At 33.2% G+C, this 18,008-nt stretch overlaps 1 protein-coding gene across 7 annotated transcripts in view; it reads left to right on the top strand.

Annotated features, from left to right (window-relative positions):
* COL11A1 (collagen type XI alpha 1 chain) overlaps nucleotides 1-18,008 on the top strand; it is a 195,560-nt gene that overhangs the window by 139,625 nt on the left and 37,927 nt on the right. For all 7 annotated transcript variants that reach the window (XM_070486935.1, XM_070486936.1, XM_014865260.3 and 4 more), the window contains 8 exons: nucleotides 203-310; nucleotides 6,060-6,167; nucleotides 7,077-7,130; nucleotides 8,202-8,255; nucleotides 8,761-8,868; nucleotides 13,332-13,385; nucleotides 14,977-15,030; nucleotides 16,304-16,357. In XM_070486935.1, coding sequence (XP_070343036.1) covers nucleotides 203-310; nucleotides 6,060-6,167; nucleotides 7,077-7,130; nucleotides 8,202-8,255; nucleotides 8,761-8,868; nucleotides 13,332-13,385; nucleotides 14,977-15,030; nucleotides 16,304-16,357 — 594 coding nt within the window. The remainder of the gene's footprint in view (nucleotides 1-202; nucleotides 311-6,059; nucleotides 6,168-7,076; nucleotides 7,131-8,201; nucleotides 8,256-8,760; nucleotides 8,869-13,331; nucleotides 13,386-14,976; nucleotides 15,031-16,303; nucleotides 16,358-18,008) is intronic.

Here is an 18,008-nt window from a genome sequence, read left to right as displayed (position 1 = left end):
AAATATCTATATTTAATATTGGGGGCTAGAAATTAATCTTTGAAACAGTACTAATTGTTCCTGTTTGAAATCTTAAAATTGTCTAAAAGTAACTTTTACATTATTTACTATGCTATAAGATTCCACTATTAAGATAGTGATTCTGAAGCCAGTATCACTTTTTTCATCATTAATAACAAATACTTTCTTTCCCATGTATTAGGGCTCACCGGGAGAACGTGGATCAGCAGGTACAGCTGGCCCAATTGGTTTGCCGGGGCGTCCAGGACCCCAGGGTCCTCCCGGTCCAGCTGGAGAGAAAGGTGCTCCTGTAAGTAATTTAATAGAGAAAATATATTATACTGCCACCCTGCACAAGCTATTAATTTTTATTCAAGGATATTAGCTCTTCGTACTCTACTGCATTCTCTTTGCATATGTGCCTGGCATAAAAACACTCCTCTTTTTATATTTATAATAGAGAAAATTTCAAATTCAATTAAATAAGATGACATTTTTCCATACTTTATGAAACCCTAATACCTTTGAGGGAGTTGGATATTATTAATGGAAAAGGCTTCTGATTTTGCTCCTTTAAAAAAATAAAATTGGAGTTTTGATTAAAACTATACCTTGCTGCTTTATAGTCAAAAAGTGTGCACTTTCCACTCCTCTTGTAACACAACTTCATTTCCACTATTCCCATAGTCTGTAAATGAGACCCATAGAAAGTGGCTGCCTTTCTCATGTAATCTGAGTGTTGATCTACAGTGAATGAGATGAGAAAGATCTGACCAATTATTTTGTCTTACATTTATTGGATTTTAAAATTTTATATTAAAATGATTATGGACTATTCCATTCATTTGGTTTATGTTCCTTTGTCAAGATTTTTTCCCTATTTTTGTTCCTGCTTTTGATTTAATCATATTAACTTTCTAAGAAAAAAAAGCATTCTCTCATCCTCCAAGATTAAAACACAAACTCATTCAATAAATGTAGATAAAAATTGCTGACCATAATACACAAAAATATGAATTTAATACTTTTGTATGCATATGTCTTAACATATGTAATCTAGTTTAAGCCTTTAAGTAATTTTCAAAATAGTTTTTTATCACTAGGACTTCAGTTTTAGCAAGTTGATTCAGATTTAGTAAATTGCTCTCATTGTATGCATTTTCTTTCATTACTGTTTGTGATAATATTCAAGTGTTTCAAAATTAAAATGATTGTTTTCTGTAATCTATTATCTTTCAAAAGCATTAAGAATATTAGAATAAGGCTATGGCACCTTGTGGATACAATTTTTGGGTGACAGAAAAAGCACTTTTAATTGATGAGAATTTTTTTAAAGCAATATATCTCCAGATTAGTAAATTTGTTGAAAATTTAGACATTATTTTCTGAGATATTTATAGTCAACTATGAAAAAATTATTCTTTGCCTCCCTCTTACAAGTCCTATTAATTTCCAGCCAACCTCAAAAACTAAATATTTGTTCATAAAACTTTTGTAGAATACTGTGTACTGGGAGGGGTTAGAAAAGATGTAGATTCAGGCCCTTTAATACAAATTCATTCAAAAATCCAGGACACCCATATCTTGGCACAGCACAATGAAGAAGACATACAGAGAAAAAGGGTAGACATTATTTTTTGTACAAATGGAGAGTATACTATTTAGAGAAGTCAAGAATTCTGTAAAGGTACACTATTGAATGCTAGGTTTTAAAGTGGTTAAATGCCATTACTTTATGAAGAAAAAGTAAAATATTGAAACAAAGACAAGCATATGTAAAAGTACTGAAAGTTATAATAAGAAATTAATTTGGTGAGACAGAGGAGAAATTATTGACAGAAGCCCTTGTAAGAGCTAAGATTTGGGCCTGAGTTTTATTAGCGATTGATGATGTTATGACTATGAAGGGAAAAGGGAATGCTCTGCCCATCTGTTCTCTCTCAGTTATTCCCACCACTAATAAAAATTCCAAGATGTTCATTCTACTGGTCTTTTGTTCGACAATGTTATTGGAGCAGCTAGTGCTGGACACTGTATTAGGTAGTATTTTTGAAGAAAGTGTCTCTTTAGGGATAGTGTCATAAAATGGTTATAAAAGTTTGGGTGAAAGTACCCATAGACTTCCATGCAGAGGTTTAGTGAAAACTGATGGAAACATTGGCTAAGATGTTAAGTGCAGCCTTTTACTTCTTCTAAACCAAATATAAATTGTGGACCTTAACTCCTTTGAGCAACTTGTGTTATAAAAATGTTGCATAATTATCAGTAGGTTAAGTCTTGCATAAAGAAAGAGAAAGACAAGATGGGGCTCTGTGGACGGCAAGTACTTGGTCCGCTTACCACTAACCCACTTCCTTGGAAGGGAGAAAATGGGAACCAAGAGCTATGAATATCCACATGACTTACTTATGGCAATCACTCTGGCCTAATCTGTAACTCCAAATTAATCAATCAGATTAAAAACTCTATTGGGGAGGTTCTGGAAGTCATGCAAAGAGAAGAAAGCTAAAACCTCTTCTAACTGCATTGATAGAAATATTTTGATGGGAGAATGATTCTTGAAGAAAACCATTAACTGTATTAGGGAGGTACTGGAGTCAAAGATTACAGATAGGAAGCTATGTTGATAATGTATCTATTTGGGAGACAACTGTAGAAATAGAAGAAAAAGTGCTAGTTCCAAAACACAATGCAGGCAGTATATTAAGCATAAATGGATTAGGCAATAGTAGCTGGAGATACAAGAAAAAACTTATTTACAGTTTCAAGTATGTGTGTATATAATTGCAGAGAGAATGATTAGTGTCAGGATTGTAAATCTGGGACTTATTTAGAATAAGAGGGATGTTAGGGACCATATTATTGAATTCCCACGTGAAGCAATATTCAGGGAGGAGAATTGAGATTTGGACTTGCCTTTAGGGAGAATCATGATGGTAGGAGTTTTTAAAGGATCCACTAAGGAGAGAGAGAGTGAAAGAGTCCATGAGTGATAGAAAATATCTCTAGGGGTGCACCATCATATAGGCCAAGAGGGAAAAGAGTCTACTTGTTGAATGTTGTAAAAGATCAGGAATACTTAAAGCTGAGAAAAAACAAACAGAGAGCTAGATTTGGCCAGCTGGGCATTCTTGACTTTAGAGTAATTACAACAGGGGGTTCAAAAAGAAGGTGGAGGATAAAGGACTGGAAGGGGTGCATGGAGAACACTAAGAGTAAGCCATGCGACTAAAAGAAGAGGGGGGCAGTGGGTGGAAGTACTAGTAGGATTGAATGCATTGCCTCGTATTATTGTTACTATAATGCACAGATATTTATCTACTTAACAAATAATAAGAAAAGAATCAAGTGAAAAGTGAGGAAGTTAAGGGTGTCAGAGGAGACCAAGGCTGCCAGCTTTGAGCTAATCAAAACTGAATTGGGAGCTCATTTCTACCTTTTGTTTAGTTCATGATTTTGGCTAAGTTACTCAACATCTCAAAATCTCTGCTTCCTCATCTCTGAAAAGAAGATAACCACAACATTTTGTGAAGATTAGATGAAATTGTCACTGGGAATCACTTTCGAGAATCACGATAATAATTGTTCAGTGTATAATTTATCATCATTGTCATCATCAGTGTGTGACCCAGAGCTGTCATTAAAAAGAATGAATTAATAACCAGAAAATAAATGCATAAATTGGCTTTTAATAAAGAGGGGTGGATTCTGTGAATTGTAATAAAAGTTGAGGATATGGGTATAGGCTAAATAGAAGATCACACCAAGGCAAACGTAGGACATGGGGATGAACAGCTAATTCTATCAGTTTTTTAAGGTATGATTCAGCTGTTCATATTAATGAAGGAGTAGAAGTGATGAAATAGACTGCTGACAGAGAGAGAGATGGATGATGTTTCTGCTGGTCTTGTAGGTTGTAGGCAAGAGATACATAACAGAGGAAGAATTTGTCCTCTTGCAGAGTTGTAATTGAAGAATCTAAATGTAGAGTGATGTAGATCAGTTGAAAGATTTTTTTCTGACTCCACCCAGACCAGGATCAGGAGAAATAAATAGCAGGTGATTCCCGGCTGGAGATGATCTGCACTATAATGAAAGCAGATAAGAATTATTCTGTCTTACTTATGGATACTCTTGTATAAAAGAATTGATTTTTGGAGTTCAGGCTTGCAAGGAAATCCAAATTAAGGAGAAATATCTAAATTAGCTGATGCGTTTAAAATAGTGAAGTACACTGTGAATAGCACAGCGCATTTTATGATTAAAGATAGACTTGAGATATTGTAATATTTGATGAAGGAAATAAAAAGTCTCCAAGGTGACATCAGAAGTATGTTTCTGCCCTCACACAGTTTATTGTCTGATGGGACAATTAATTAATAAGTGAAGAATCACTGAGTACATGTATAATTACAAACTCTGGTTAGTGAGATGAAGGAACTGCACTGCTGTACATCAGCTTATGACAGAAGGACCTGAGCTGGAAGTAGGGCCTTTCCTTGGATAGGACACCGACGGTGGAATATAAAAGATCTGGAGGAATTACCTAGTTGAAGGGTCCTCCCTGGAGCACTCCAGGCCAAAGGAACAACATGTGCTCAGGCCAAGTGACAGAAGGGGAATGGAGTCAGTCTTTACTGAAAGAAGGTCTCGGGGGGTTGGAATGCGGGAGGAAAGACCAGGGGAGGCTCGATGCTGCTGGGTAGGTAGTAGGAGCCAGATAATGGTAGAGCACGTTATCAACTCAGTTCTTGTCTTAGGAATGGCGAACAAGTAAATTGACTGAAGAAGGCTGGTAAGATGATCTGATTGCCCCTCTGGTTACAGCATGGGGAATACTGAGGAAGTAAGAGTAAATGTAAGAAAGGAAGATGTTATTTCAATAGTTCAGAGGAAGGCTATTAGTATTTTGGGGTAAGGTGTTAGTGGTGGAGATACAGTGAAGTAAATATATTCAAGAGATAAAACTTGCACATTGTATAGGGGTAGGAAGTGGTGAGGGAAGCGAGGGTGGGGAGCAGAATAATGCAGAGGTAGGAGCTAATGACTTGTGGATTCCAGCTTGTATAACAGGAGAAAAGATCGAACCACTGAGTGCAATCAGGAATAGATCTTGTGCAAAACTGATGAAATCTTGACTTTTAGGAAATAATTTACTTTAAACTCTGAAAGGATTTTTTTTTAGTGGAAAATAGAGTCTTCATTATCAAGGCACTATTTTTTTTAATTACACAATATAGGTAAATTTTAAAACAGGAAAATAATGCCATCGTCAGAACATAAACAGAAAAAGCTAATGGCCTTGTCATTTTGAATTGGTAAAAGCAGCAATGAATTAAAATATCAAAACCTAGGAAAATCCATGAAACATTTGTTAAAAACAGAAAAAGATTACACATAAAGCATATTGTAAAGTTAGGCCTATGAGGAAATGCATTTTATGATTTTTTTAGGCCTGATCACCGCTGCCCAGCTGTTTTAGTAGCACCACTGAGGAAGAGTAAGGGCCCAGGGAGTTTTCGCAACCATAAAGCATCTGATTTACCAATATATATAATATTTGATTAGAAAATCTGTGTTTGAAAGAAAAATTCTAAGTTGAGTCTTAATTGTTTTTGTAGGCCCTAGCCTGAGATTAAATTGTTAAGGAGGACAGTATTCTTAGTCACGAAAGAAAGTAGAGATCTTTTGTGTCATCACTTAGTACTTTAAAATATTTTTTTCTTGAGAGCATTAAGAAATTTCCTTGTCAAATGTGGAAGCCAGAGTACGACTGTAACTGCACTTAAAAATTGTTACAAATGCAGGCCGCTTGGTTGCCTAATGGTTAAGTTCAGCATGCTCTGCTTTGGCAGCCTGGGGTCATTTTCCCCGGGTGCGGACCTAGACCACTCACTCGTCAGCCATGCTGTGGTGGTGACCCACATAAAAAACAGAGGACGATTGGCACAGATGTTAGCTCAGGGCAAATCTTCCTCAGGAAAACAAAAAATTGTAACAAATAGCTCATTTATGAGTTTCTTAAAGTAAAGTGACGATCTGCTGGATTTTCAATACAGGGAGAAAAAGGTCCCCAAGGCCCCGCGGGGAGAGATGGAGTACAAGGCCCTGTGGGTCTCCCAGGGCCTGCAGGGCCTGCCGGCTCCCCTGGAGAAGATGGAGACAAGGTTGGTGTTCTTTATTCATGTTTGTACATCCTGTGAAGAATTGATTTTTCCTCAAGAATACTAGATTTAGTCATATTTAAGATTAGATGTCCAGTCTAAAGATATCTTTTTCAAAGTTTCATACATCTTCCCTGTACTCAAAAACCTTGTTCTAGAGGTTGAGAATTAGTATCTAGTCCATGAAACAGTATGTGGGATGTAAACAAGAAAAGGGAATATAAGAACAATGGTAGTGAGAAAAAATAGCAGATGCCAAAATTGCTTATTTTTAAATATTCATGTTTCTGAAATAAATGTGAAGTTAATTTAATTAATTACTTGTATAGATTTAGCCCTCATGTCTTGGATATTACAGAGTAAGAGTTAAGAATAGCTCATGCATATTTGATAATCCTTCGCTATCCTTTACTAACATGTGAGTAAGGATTCTAAGCTCTTGATTCTGAATGTACAGCTGTGTTAAGTGTTTGAATTTAATATATTCTCTCATATTATTCTGAAATACTATAACAAAATTTGTGAACTGATACTCTGACAATGTGCAACATTCTAGCATTTGGAAAACTAGAGGAAAAAAATAAACTACTTTTTGATTAATATGTAATCATATTTTTGTATAAATCAATGTACTTCTGTTATCAGGTAATATTTCAGACAAAACTGATTTTTGAATGAAAAATCCGATTGTAATATTTCTCAAAGTCCAGTTGACTTTTGTTTGTCTATGTTTTAGTCAATACTAGAAAGTGAGAAGCAGAGGGAACCCAGGCTTTTACAGTTTGAACAGTGACGTTAAACGCTAGCACCTAATTACATTAAAGTAAACTTTAGTGAGATGACAGTGATGACAATGCAATGGCGAGTATGACACATCAGAGATAAACTTTAACTCATATCTTTCAAATACAGGGTGAAATTGGTGAACCGGGACAAAAAGGCAGCAAAGGTGACAAAGGAGAAAATGTGAGTTTCCTCCTTTTTGTTGAGGGGGCATTATAAATTGAATTCCTTTTGCTGTTAGCCGTGGATATTTTTCCATAGTACTACTTACCTATCCAAAGATTATAATATCAGTATTGTATTGCTTCTGTGGTAACTATTCAGTTTGGGATTCAGTCAATTCTAATAAAACCTTTTTCAAAGTTATGTGTTAAGATACACAATAATTCCAACCCTAGAAGCCTCAGAATGAGACTAAGGCACTGGCAATTTCACTCTCCGTCGATTTTGCATCATTAGTTCAAATTTCCACATGGTTTAAAGACAAGTTATGTCTCAATGGTGTTTTTAAAAGAATTTTGATCTAGTGGAAACCTGAAAGGATCTCACTTTCAGAACCTCTGCTTTAAGCTCTCTTCCCAACAGTTGGCAGTTATGATAAAGAACAATACAATCCAATGACTCTTTTTTCTTTAGTGCTTGGATCTTTTATAGTGTCTGATCAGTAGACAGCTAAGAAAAAATATTTATGCATGTAAGGCTCATAAACCTGTTGAAATCTATTGCTCAAAATAAAGAGTTCTGTTATACTTAATATATAACACTGAGTTTGCATGTGTTTACATATGAAAAAAACTCTAAATTTTCTTATAGCACCACATTCTGTCTGTATAGGATCCCCTGCATTCTAGTATTCATTTAGAAGATGGCATATAGGTGAATTTTTCATGTGCTATTTCCGTCTCATACATATCTCATTAAAAGAATCTGAAAGAAAAAAAATTGAAAATTTTTCAATGTGAAACTTCAAGATGATTTATATTAGCATAAAAATCCATTTTTAAATATCCGCAACATTACAGATGAGAGTGCTTTTGATAACTGCCAATTTGAAATTGACCGCAAATATGCAAGTCTTGAGTCTCAAGGAGTAAACTAAATAATGGTTGGCTGCACTAAATGCAAAAGGCTTCTTTTTTTTCCGTAGAAGTGTAGAGATGCTTAATAGACTTTGATCAACCAAATGTTCTGCACTACATAACTGAGGCTCTTCTGGCTTCAGTTTCAAAATTGCTGATTTTTATCTCACTGCAGGGTCCTCCTGGTCCCCCAGGTCTTCAAGGTCCAGTTGGTGCCCCTGGAATTGCTGTAAGTATTCCTCTTTGTTCAGCAAATGTAAATCCTGACAGTGCCCTGATTAAATTTGTGAACTGCCCCGTAACCTGTGGATTTCATGTGGTGATGGTTGTTTGCATGCTTAACATTGAGTCCAATTTGAATTATCTAATATAGCTAACCAAGCTGATCTTTATAAACAAAAAACATGACTTTATTTGAAAATAGATAATAACCAGTTGAGAAGTACTTAATTTATAGTAAATTCTGAACATCATTTTTCTGCTTATTAGGCAGCTTTGACTTTATTTAGTATACATGAGAAAATCAAAATCAGTCATACTCCAGAAACAAAGAATGTAAGCAAGGCAAACAATGGAATATTTGCAGCAGATAATGGAAATTTAATCTACACTTTACTTGGTTACTTTCAAATAGACCAGCTTTGATTAAGTTAGAAATGGCTGTATTTTTATGATGACTAGTATCAGAATCATGATTTTTCCATTTTGTGGTCATTTTCATTGCTCTTCTCTAGGGAGGTGATGGTGAGCCAGGTCCCCGAGGTCAACAGGGGATGTTTGGACAGAAAGGTGATGAGGGTGCAAGAGGTTTCCCAGGACCGCCTGGTCCCATAGGTCTTCAGGTAAGATGCTCTCTGCATTGCGTACTCTGTCATTTCCGCTGACTTCTCACATCAAGTTTTCTGGTGGATGTAAAAAAGGGCAACTTTCTCTTTTTCTATGTAGGAACTTGGGTACAATATTTAACTATAATGATTGTTTTACTTGAATGTATTTCTGAATTTCAACTTCTTTTTATCAATTATTATTAATTTTCTGAAGCTCTTTCAGCCCAGGTTCCTTTTTCTGAAGTTTATTTAGCCCCACCTTAGATATTGCATCTCCTTTCTTCATTCTCATTTTGTTTAGAAAATGAACTACAACCTTATTTAAGTCTGGTAGTTAAAAGTAAAATGTTAGAAGGTTTCTTTCACGAGTCTCACAGCAGGAAAATTATTACTTCAGAGAGCTAACACAAATTAAAGGCATTTGGAGAAATAGCAAACAGCAATTTGCAACTACCAACAACAAATGTTGAATAATCATAGGTAAAATAACAAATTGATGGTGAACTGATCATTTAAAATAGCTTGTTATTTAAAATTATAATTTGTATTTTATGAAGCATATTCAAGAGAAGAAATATTAAATTGTAAAATATTGTAGGCTAAGAGATTTTCACTCCAATATGTCTTATGAACTGGTCTCTTGGGCCAAATGTTGCATAGTACACATCTCCTATTCTGAGTTGTTTTTCCACCTTTCTATGTGATGTTCACCACTTCCTACAAACTCTGGAAACATCTGGGTTTCTGCTTCACTTGCTTATTCTATAACTACCTACTGATCCTCTAAAAGATTATAAAATTTTGTTTTACATATTGGTACCATATGGATAGTAGTCATGCCACATTAACAAGTTTAGAAATGGTTAAATTAAATCATCTCGTTCACTACTTAAAAATTTGTGACGTTGTAAAACGTAAATAGAAATTGAATTTACATAAATTTAACTTTTATCTTTATATCATAAGTAACTCACAGAATATTGGTTTTTTAATATTAAATAGCTTATTATGTACATAATTATACAAATTACACTGCAAACAATATAATTAGTTATATTATCGTAACTATTATTGTTATAACACTCAATGGATGTCTACCAGTGAACATATTATAATTTTTTGCTGTTATTTTAATGCCAAAATAATTCTTTTTAAACTTGGAAAATGCATAAACTTCACTTCATATTTGTGTTTAACTCTTTTATACTCATTAGACAATAATAAATAAACAGTCATGAGTACTCCATATCAATATGTATGAGAAGCACACATATTGAAAACAGCAACAAGGCATTAAAAATTAGATTGCCAATGGATACAATATCATTCATTTTCTGCTTTTTCATTTAACTGATTACTCTGAATTCTATACAGTGGTAATTTAGGAATTTAGTTCTCATGATTGAAGATGATGCCTTGTAGCTTATATTTATAAAATATTAAATAAAAAATTATCTTCATTTCCACAGCATAGGAAATGTGCTCTTTGATGAGGGAGACTCAAGAAATCAGCTCACTAAAACTTGATTATATTTCCCCACAGCTACCTCTTTACATTGGGATTCTAAAAAGATGCTAATGTAATTAACATGTTCACAATTGCATCTACATCCTTTAATTGAATCTTCATAGCAGAATAGATATTAGCAATTATAATAGACATAAATAATAATAATCTAGTATTCTGGTTAAGTGACTTCATTTTGCAATTTGACGTTTACTATTTGTCTGCGTATGAAGGAGAGGTATGAAATGAGAGTCCTTGGCCTAAATTATTTTTTCATTCCATCACTTAAGTGGCAAATGATTTTAAATTGACAGACCTTAAAACAGAATCTCCCCAGGCATAAATTACTCCCTAGGAGAAAGTTAGGACATATGAAAACTGATTAACTCTGGAGTGCCATTTAGCTCGTTTGGTTCCCTGCAACAAGAGAAGTTGACTCATTATGTCTCTATTAATTTTAATATTAAGAACATTCTGTCTTAATCAACTCAAACTATAATCAAACTTCATCAAAAAGAAATGAATATGTCATTTTTCTATTGGGAGGTTCCTATAGAACTAGTATGAGGAATAATTGCATGCATAAAGAAAAGATGGCAAGGCAAAGCTAGGCGTGTGATAGAAATAAAAGAGAACTATGAACTAATATTTATATGTCGTTCAGTTTGGGGATCCCAAGTCAGATGCACTCTATGCTAAAAGGAGATGGAAACCTGGATGAAAGATAAGGAATGTGGTTGTTAATGTATATGGTGTTTATAAGAAATTAATTATGTTTAACTTGCAAGAAAATGGACTTAAAATGAAATATTTATTTCATCTATGTTAAAATCTACTTGCATGTTTAAGAATTTAACTTCGTGTGCTCTGTCAATGAATTAGAATCTCTGAGGCTGTGGATCTTGGAATCTAAAATTTCAGCAATCTCACCCAGGCAATTTTTAAGCAGACTAAAATCTGAAACACTACCTGGCTACTTCCTCCCAGGAACTTCTCTAGTAATTCTAGAAGCTATTATCAGATGGCGGTACCTGTTTGGGAAGACCATATAGCAGGCTGTTTTCCTAGATATCTAACTGACGTTTGAGGGAAAAAAATGAAATTCTGGTATACGTTGATCATCATAAATCAGTAATTAAGATTTCCTCATAAAAGTGAGTTTATGCCACATTAAAAAAAAGTTTACAAACGTCCTCAGTAAAGCAACCTCTCTCCAAACTGAGAGTAATGTGAAATTAGTAGGTCATAAAAACAATTTAGTGGGTTATTACCAGCATTAAAAAAGTGAAATAAAACATGATAAGTTAAAATAAAATAAAAATATCAAAGATCATCATCTACACATTAAGTATAAGTATTACTTTTTGAAACTCATGTTTTAGCTATTTTGCATGTGCACGTTTAAGGGGTAATAAGTAAAATATATTTATTACTGTGGGTCATGGTCAAATAATTTGCAGCCACTGCAGTGTAATGCCAAGTCAATAATTTTGCTAAAATATCAGCGGAAATTTGGAGCTTTTGTATTGTGTATCTTTTATTTCTTAAGTAAATTACATCTGAAGTAATATTGTACAAACATTAAAAATAAAATATGTATAGAGTATGTAAGATGTAGTATATAAATAATGATAACACCAAAAACATTACAAATTAAAAGAATCTATAATCCTACCATATTAAAAACTATTACCACTTTTACTATTTCTGTCCAATAATCATACCTATTTTAAATACATATTTTATGGTTAAATTTATGTTATACGTATTCATTTATATTTGTATTTTATCATATATGCTATTCATATTTAGAGAATTAGTATCATATTAGTAGTCCTATAATATTCCGTTAGTTTATATAACCAAATTTGTTTAGCTATGCTTTTTCTATGATTAAACGTTTGGAATAATTGAGAATTTTAACTATCATAGCAAGTGTTACAAAAAACATATTTTTGCATGTAGCTTTTCCTGTTGATCTATTTTCTTAGAATTCATTCATTCATCATTAATTCAACATTTTATCGAAATGCTAGTTTTTGTCTGACCCTCTGCTAGTTGCTAGAGATAAAAAATTGGCACCCAAAAGACCACTGCTCCAAAGTAGGTCATGATATATTAAGCACGTCAACAAGTGGCGTAATTGTGTTTTTAAGTATACAATTCAAGTACGTACAAAGTACTATTGTGATATAGAAGAGGAAATATAAACAGTTCTGCATGGGAGAGCTAGTTAAGAAGAGCAAGAGAAAGTAAAGCAATTTTCCCATAAAGATGTAGCCAGGTGAAATGCGAATGCAGCCTACCCTGTGAGCTTATTCTGTAACACAGAACCTCTCCCAAAGCAATTGGATATAAAGGAAATGGATTTGAGAGAATAAAGGAAGTATAACATATCAAGTTTCATGGCCTTGAGAATTTTTAAGATTCAGAAGATTAATAGGAATTATTATTAGAATTCATAAGTCAAATTACTATAGGTCAAAAATTCAGAAGATATTTATAACCCTGGAAATGTATTGGAATATTTATTTTCGAAAGAGTTTTGTCAAACTGGTAGCTAAGTATAAAAACCTCACCTGGATAGGGTATTCTAAAATAATTTGGGCCAAAGTTTCTCAGAAAATCTTTACAGTGGCAGTCCTATATACTACTCATAAAAGATGGAGAAAATTATTAAGTTTTCTTAAATTCCTAGAAAAAATTTTGTATTTAGTTCTTGTAGCTAAAATCAAACAGTTAGAATATTATGCAAAGTATACATTTCATTTGTAAATGTAGATACAAGGTTTAATCATATGTAGTCAATACTTACATCATAAGTATTTTGACAAATTACAGTTTCTGAATCTTAATTTCCATTTCTTATTTAACTTTATATTTAATTTTTGGTTTTATATTAGAAATTGGCCAAGAGTTTCTTTTTAAATGTGCAAGTGACTTTTATTGTCTTTCTATTATATTTTTGTAGGGTCTGCCAGGCCCACCTGGTGAAAAAGGTGAAAATGGAGATGTTGGTCCCATGGTAAGTTTTTATTTTTTAGTATTTGATGGATATTATGGATTTCCACATTACAAATATCCTTCTTAAGGTTTATTAATATGAACAAAGTAGGCCTAAAGGTTATGTCTGTTCAGATTGATTCCACCCCTTTTTCCCACCCAACCTTCATCTGCGACCATCACAGTCTCTCTCCTCATCTTGAATATATCTTTTCTCATTGTCACTTGGAAGTAATGTTATACATACATGGCATTCATTGGTTTATATATTATTATATATTTTTCATTTATATGTGTATATATTATTGAGGTGGATAGAATCAAGTGCTACACTTTAGTTTTTTCTTAAACTTTAGCTCTGGGCTTTGATGGGAAGTAGATAAAGAATAGATAATAGTCATCCAAGAGTTGGATAACTAGCAAATGTTAACACAGTATTAAAAATTAACTGTACTTTGAAACAAATTCTTAATTTAATAAGGAATTCTGTCTTGATTAGAATGCTAAGACATAATTATTTTCACTTATTGATTCTGGCTTTCTGCTCTAAGTCTGTTAGCTCAACTGAAAATTTGAAATACGTATATTTGTTTATTAAGCCCTACCCTGAATAAGGAAGCAATTAATCAAAGTAATTGAAACCTATAATGAAATGTAACAAGTACATTGCCTAATTGCTCCTTCCTCTCAAAACATTGCCTTCAATTTTCGCTTCCTTCAGAATACATATTTTGATATTTTTACACTTGCATTTTACTTTCTTCAGATAAGAAATAATTCTTATTATTAAAATAAACTTAAAAACAGGGAATGCATAATAAACATTGCTGATTCAAATAGCTGATTAATACTCCAAGTAGCGTCAGATATATAGACTCCTTTCTAGATGTGATTGCTGTGGTTTCTTGAATCGTTAATACATTCTCCCTGACCTATGGTAATAGCTAATAGTAGAGAACCTGTTCAACCATGACATTAGAATAAACTGTGACCTTTAAAAAAATATGAATATCCTGGTATTCACTACAGACTGATTTAATCACAACCTTGAAGTAAGGGGTTCTGGCCATCAGTATTTGTAAAAAGTGCCGAGGGTAATTTTAATGCACAACTGGGAGAGAGAACCTTTCTGTTAGGAATTCAACTGGTTAATCTTACTTCAATTCTAGCATGTAGAGCATGAGAGCAGACGCAAAAAATCAAAAATATACAACTAAAAACCAAAAGTACTTTCATAGAATTAATGAATTCTAAATGCACTCAAGCATCATGTCTTGTTCCAACTTTATATTGCCTTTGTACTCTAGCATTCTAGCATATTCTAGCATAAAATATTTCTAGTTGTATTATGAATTAATTGTACCAGATAGTAGCAATAGTCTTTTCTAATTTTTGATCAAATTTTTTTTCCTATAGTCCTAATTTCCCCAAAGCTATATGTAAGGAATCATTTGCTAACGTGATGTTGTATCCATCAAGAATGACTTAACCCTGATATGCTTCAGTGACTATGACTTTACAGGCTGAAACTTCTTTTACTTAATCACAAAATGAAAATATTAGAAATGCATTTGAATTTGGCTTTCATAAACCTTAATATTCATCTCTTACAGGGTCCACCTGGTCCTCCAGGCCCAAGAGGCCCTCAAGGCCCCAATGGAGCTGATGTAAGAATTGTGAAATATGAATTAATTATTTTGAAGGTCTATAGGTGTTGGTAGTATTTAATGGCAGATGAGGTCTAAGATACAATGGAGATAATTACATTATTGTTTAATGTTAGGAGTGGACAAGAGCTCAAGGATTATTTACTCCATTTTATTTTGCAGGAAAAGAAACAGGCTTTATAGAGAACTAGTCACCACAAATATGAAATAGTTACTAAGTTCGCATTCAATGTATTTTATTAGTGAGTGAGGAATAGTATTTGTATTATAATGAACCACATCATTCTGTTCAACATTCTAACACTACGCCTTGCATATAATAACTGTTCAATATTCCTGAATTGTTTTAAATTTAACCTTTGTCTCTGACAATGGAGTGAGGAGATGGTTTGTAATTGGCTTTGATTGTACTAGCCTATGTCTGTACTTCAAATATCCTTTAAGCATGCATTTGTCATCAGTGGCTTTTATCGAAAAGCTTCCTTTTTCTATTTCACTCTATAAAATATGTAAGAGTAATATGTGCATGATGATATGTGTACTTCTTACCTTGTAAAATGTTTCTTCTTAATTACATAAAGACTATCTCCTTGAAGCTTAAAAATTGACTGCGTTCCAATATTATAGAATTTTGAAATATAGTGCCATATTTTTCTTACTGTTACCATTAGCAAATTTATAGGCTTTGATGTTGTCTCTCCCTCTGACTTCACCTCTTCACAATGAAAAAGTCATTTATTCTTGTCTTTCTTGCTCTTCTGCTACGCCCCTTTTAATTCTGGCAGGCCAGACAGGGTAAAAGAGACTAGGAGCAGATCAACTAAAAGAGCTTTTAGGTTTTAATTCCCCTTAAGTAATTTAAAGGCTAAACGGTGGTTTATAATGTTTTTTGCATGGATTATGCAGTTCCTAACCAGAGTCGTATTTTGATCCGCCATAAATACCTAAAAATTGTCCTCGAAAACCAGCATATTCAATGGTCAGAGAGATTGAAATTATATTCTGAGTATCAACTGGCTTGACTAGAGCTGGAAAGTCTCCTGCTTTATATTAAAAATTCTGGTGAATTTGAACATCAGTGAAATATAATTAAATTATTTACTGTCCAGTAAATTTGTCAACTCGATAAAGGGCATCATTTTGTCCCGTCCTTCAAATGATTTGAAATATTCTTGCATATATTTATCTTTCTTTGAGAACAGCTAGATATATATTTATGAATTTATTATTTCATTACAAGAATAGGACAACTGTATTTTTTTCTACACTGTAGGGACCACAAGGACCCCCAGGATCCATTGGTTCAGTTGGTGGTGTTGGAGAAAAGGTAAGGAATGTAGTGAAATACAGTTTCAAACAGAAGGAATTGAGAACTCTGATGATACTGGCTAATATTTTAAGTGCATATAATATTACTATCTTTCTAAATATTTTGCACATAGTTATGTGAATCACAGCTCATTTGTTCTAGAAGTTAAATAATCAAAGGTAAAACAATTTTGAGATATCATGTTTTTGATTGCCAGGTATTGTACCAAGCAGTGTACAAAAATGAATTGTTTCCTTTAATCAAAACAGCCACTCTGTCATGATGGTATTATTATTATTGCCCACATTTTTAAGCTGAGAAAGCTGAAGCTTGGAGAATTTCAGTAATTTTATCAAGGTTTTGTTATTAGAAAGAGATGAAGTCAGGATCTACCCTACCCTTGTATGCCTCATTAGACTAAGTGTTTCTGGTAACTGGTTACTGAAAACAAAAGAAATTGGTTGATGTAACTGGCTTAAAAGGGAAAAAGGAATCCTTCAAATTACAAGAGAATTAATCATTCATTTTGTCATACTGGGAGTTACATTTTAATTACTACTACTATGACCTGTATTTGTCACTTTTCGAAACAGTTGGCAAGTGCCATAACATCTGGGCTCTGAGTAACTTCCTTTTCTCATGATCGTGATTTCATTTAAACTATCTGCTTTTCCATTTTTTGAAAATGTCAGAATGGCTCTCTCATTTCTTCTTTATGCATTCTTGCTCATTTGTTAATACAATTTTCAAGAAAATTGACATTGATATATGCTTTATTTAAAAAATAAATTATTTATCAGTTTTGAGGGATGAAAATTAAATTTTGTACCATAAAATATTATACAGTGATAAAAATGTGGAAATTTCCTGAATTTGCTAGTTATTAATTAAATGACTTCAGGAGTGTAGACTTATCCTAATTGTAACAATGATTCTGTTCTTTGATCTCAGAAATTTTTGAACATCCTGTCTTGTACTTAAATTCATTTATTCTAATTAAAGGATCTACCTTCAGAAAAATAAACATAATAGGATTAGAATATAGTATTTTGATGTTTATTTCTACTCAACACCCGCATTCTAGTGTTTTGGTTATAATGAATCCTATATGACTAAATATTTTTTAATTACTAAATTAGAAACATTTTAAAGTTATCTAATTTTTATTGCATAAACAGTCTAGGTTTCTGATTAAGTGTCTTTTTGTGTATAGTCTTAAATTTAAAGTTTTGTGTTGAAAAGGTGCAGGTGAGTTGGGGATGGAATTGAAAGAACATTTTTCCTTGAGTCCAGTTGTCATAGGAAGAATAGCAGAAGAGACAACTGGTCTCCGGATGGTATCACTGTATTAGACAGATGAAAATAGCCTTATACATTTCCTGTCTTCTTTGCATCATCTCCTTTTGGTTCTAATGCTGACTAGATAGTCGTGAGAACTATCTAGTCTAAAGTCCAGATAAACTATCTAGACTAGTCTCTAGTTTTAGTTTTGCCGACATAGCAAATTCTAAGACCGTTTAATTGCCTTTTCAGCTGATCTTACTTGTTTCCTAAAGCGTTTGGGTGCAATGGGAACAGATTTAAGTATTTCGATTGCTTCTTTTATGCTTTTCTCTTCTGTGGTACTCTTGAAGATAAACATGGATGCCAACTGTTTGGAGTTTTGGGG

The sequence above is a fragment of the Equus asinus genome, chromosome 16 (assembly GCF_041296235.1).
Source record: "Equus asinus isolate D_3611 breed Donkey chromosome 16, EquAss-T2T_v2, whole genome shotgun sequence".
NCBI classification, from domain to species: Eukaryota; Metazoa; Chordata; class Mammalia; order Perissodactyla; family Equidae; genus Equus; species Equus asinus.
This window is presented reverse-complemented; position numbering and strand designations above follow the sequence as displayed.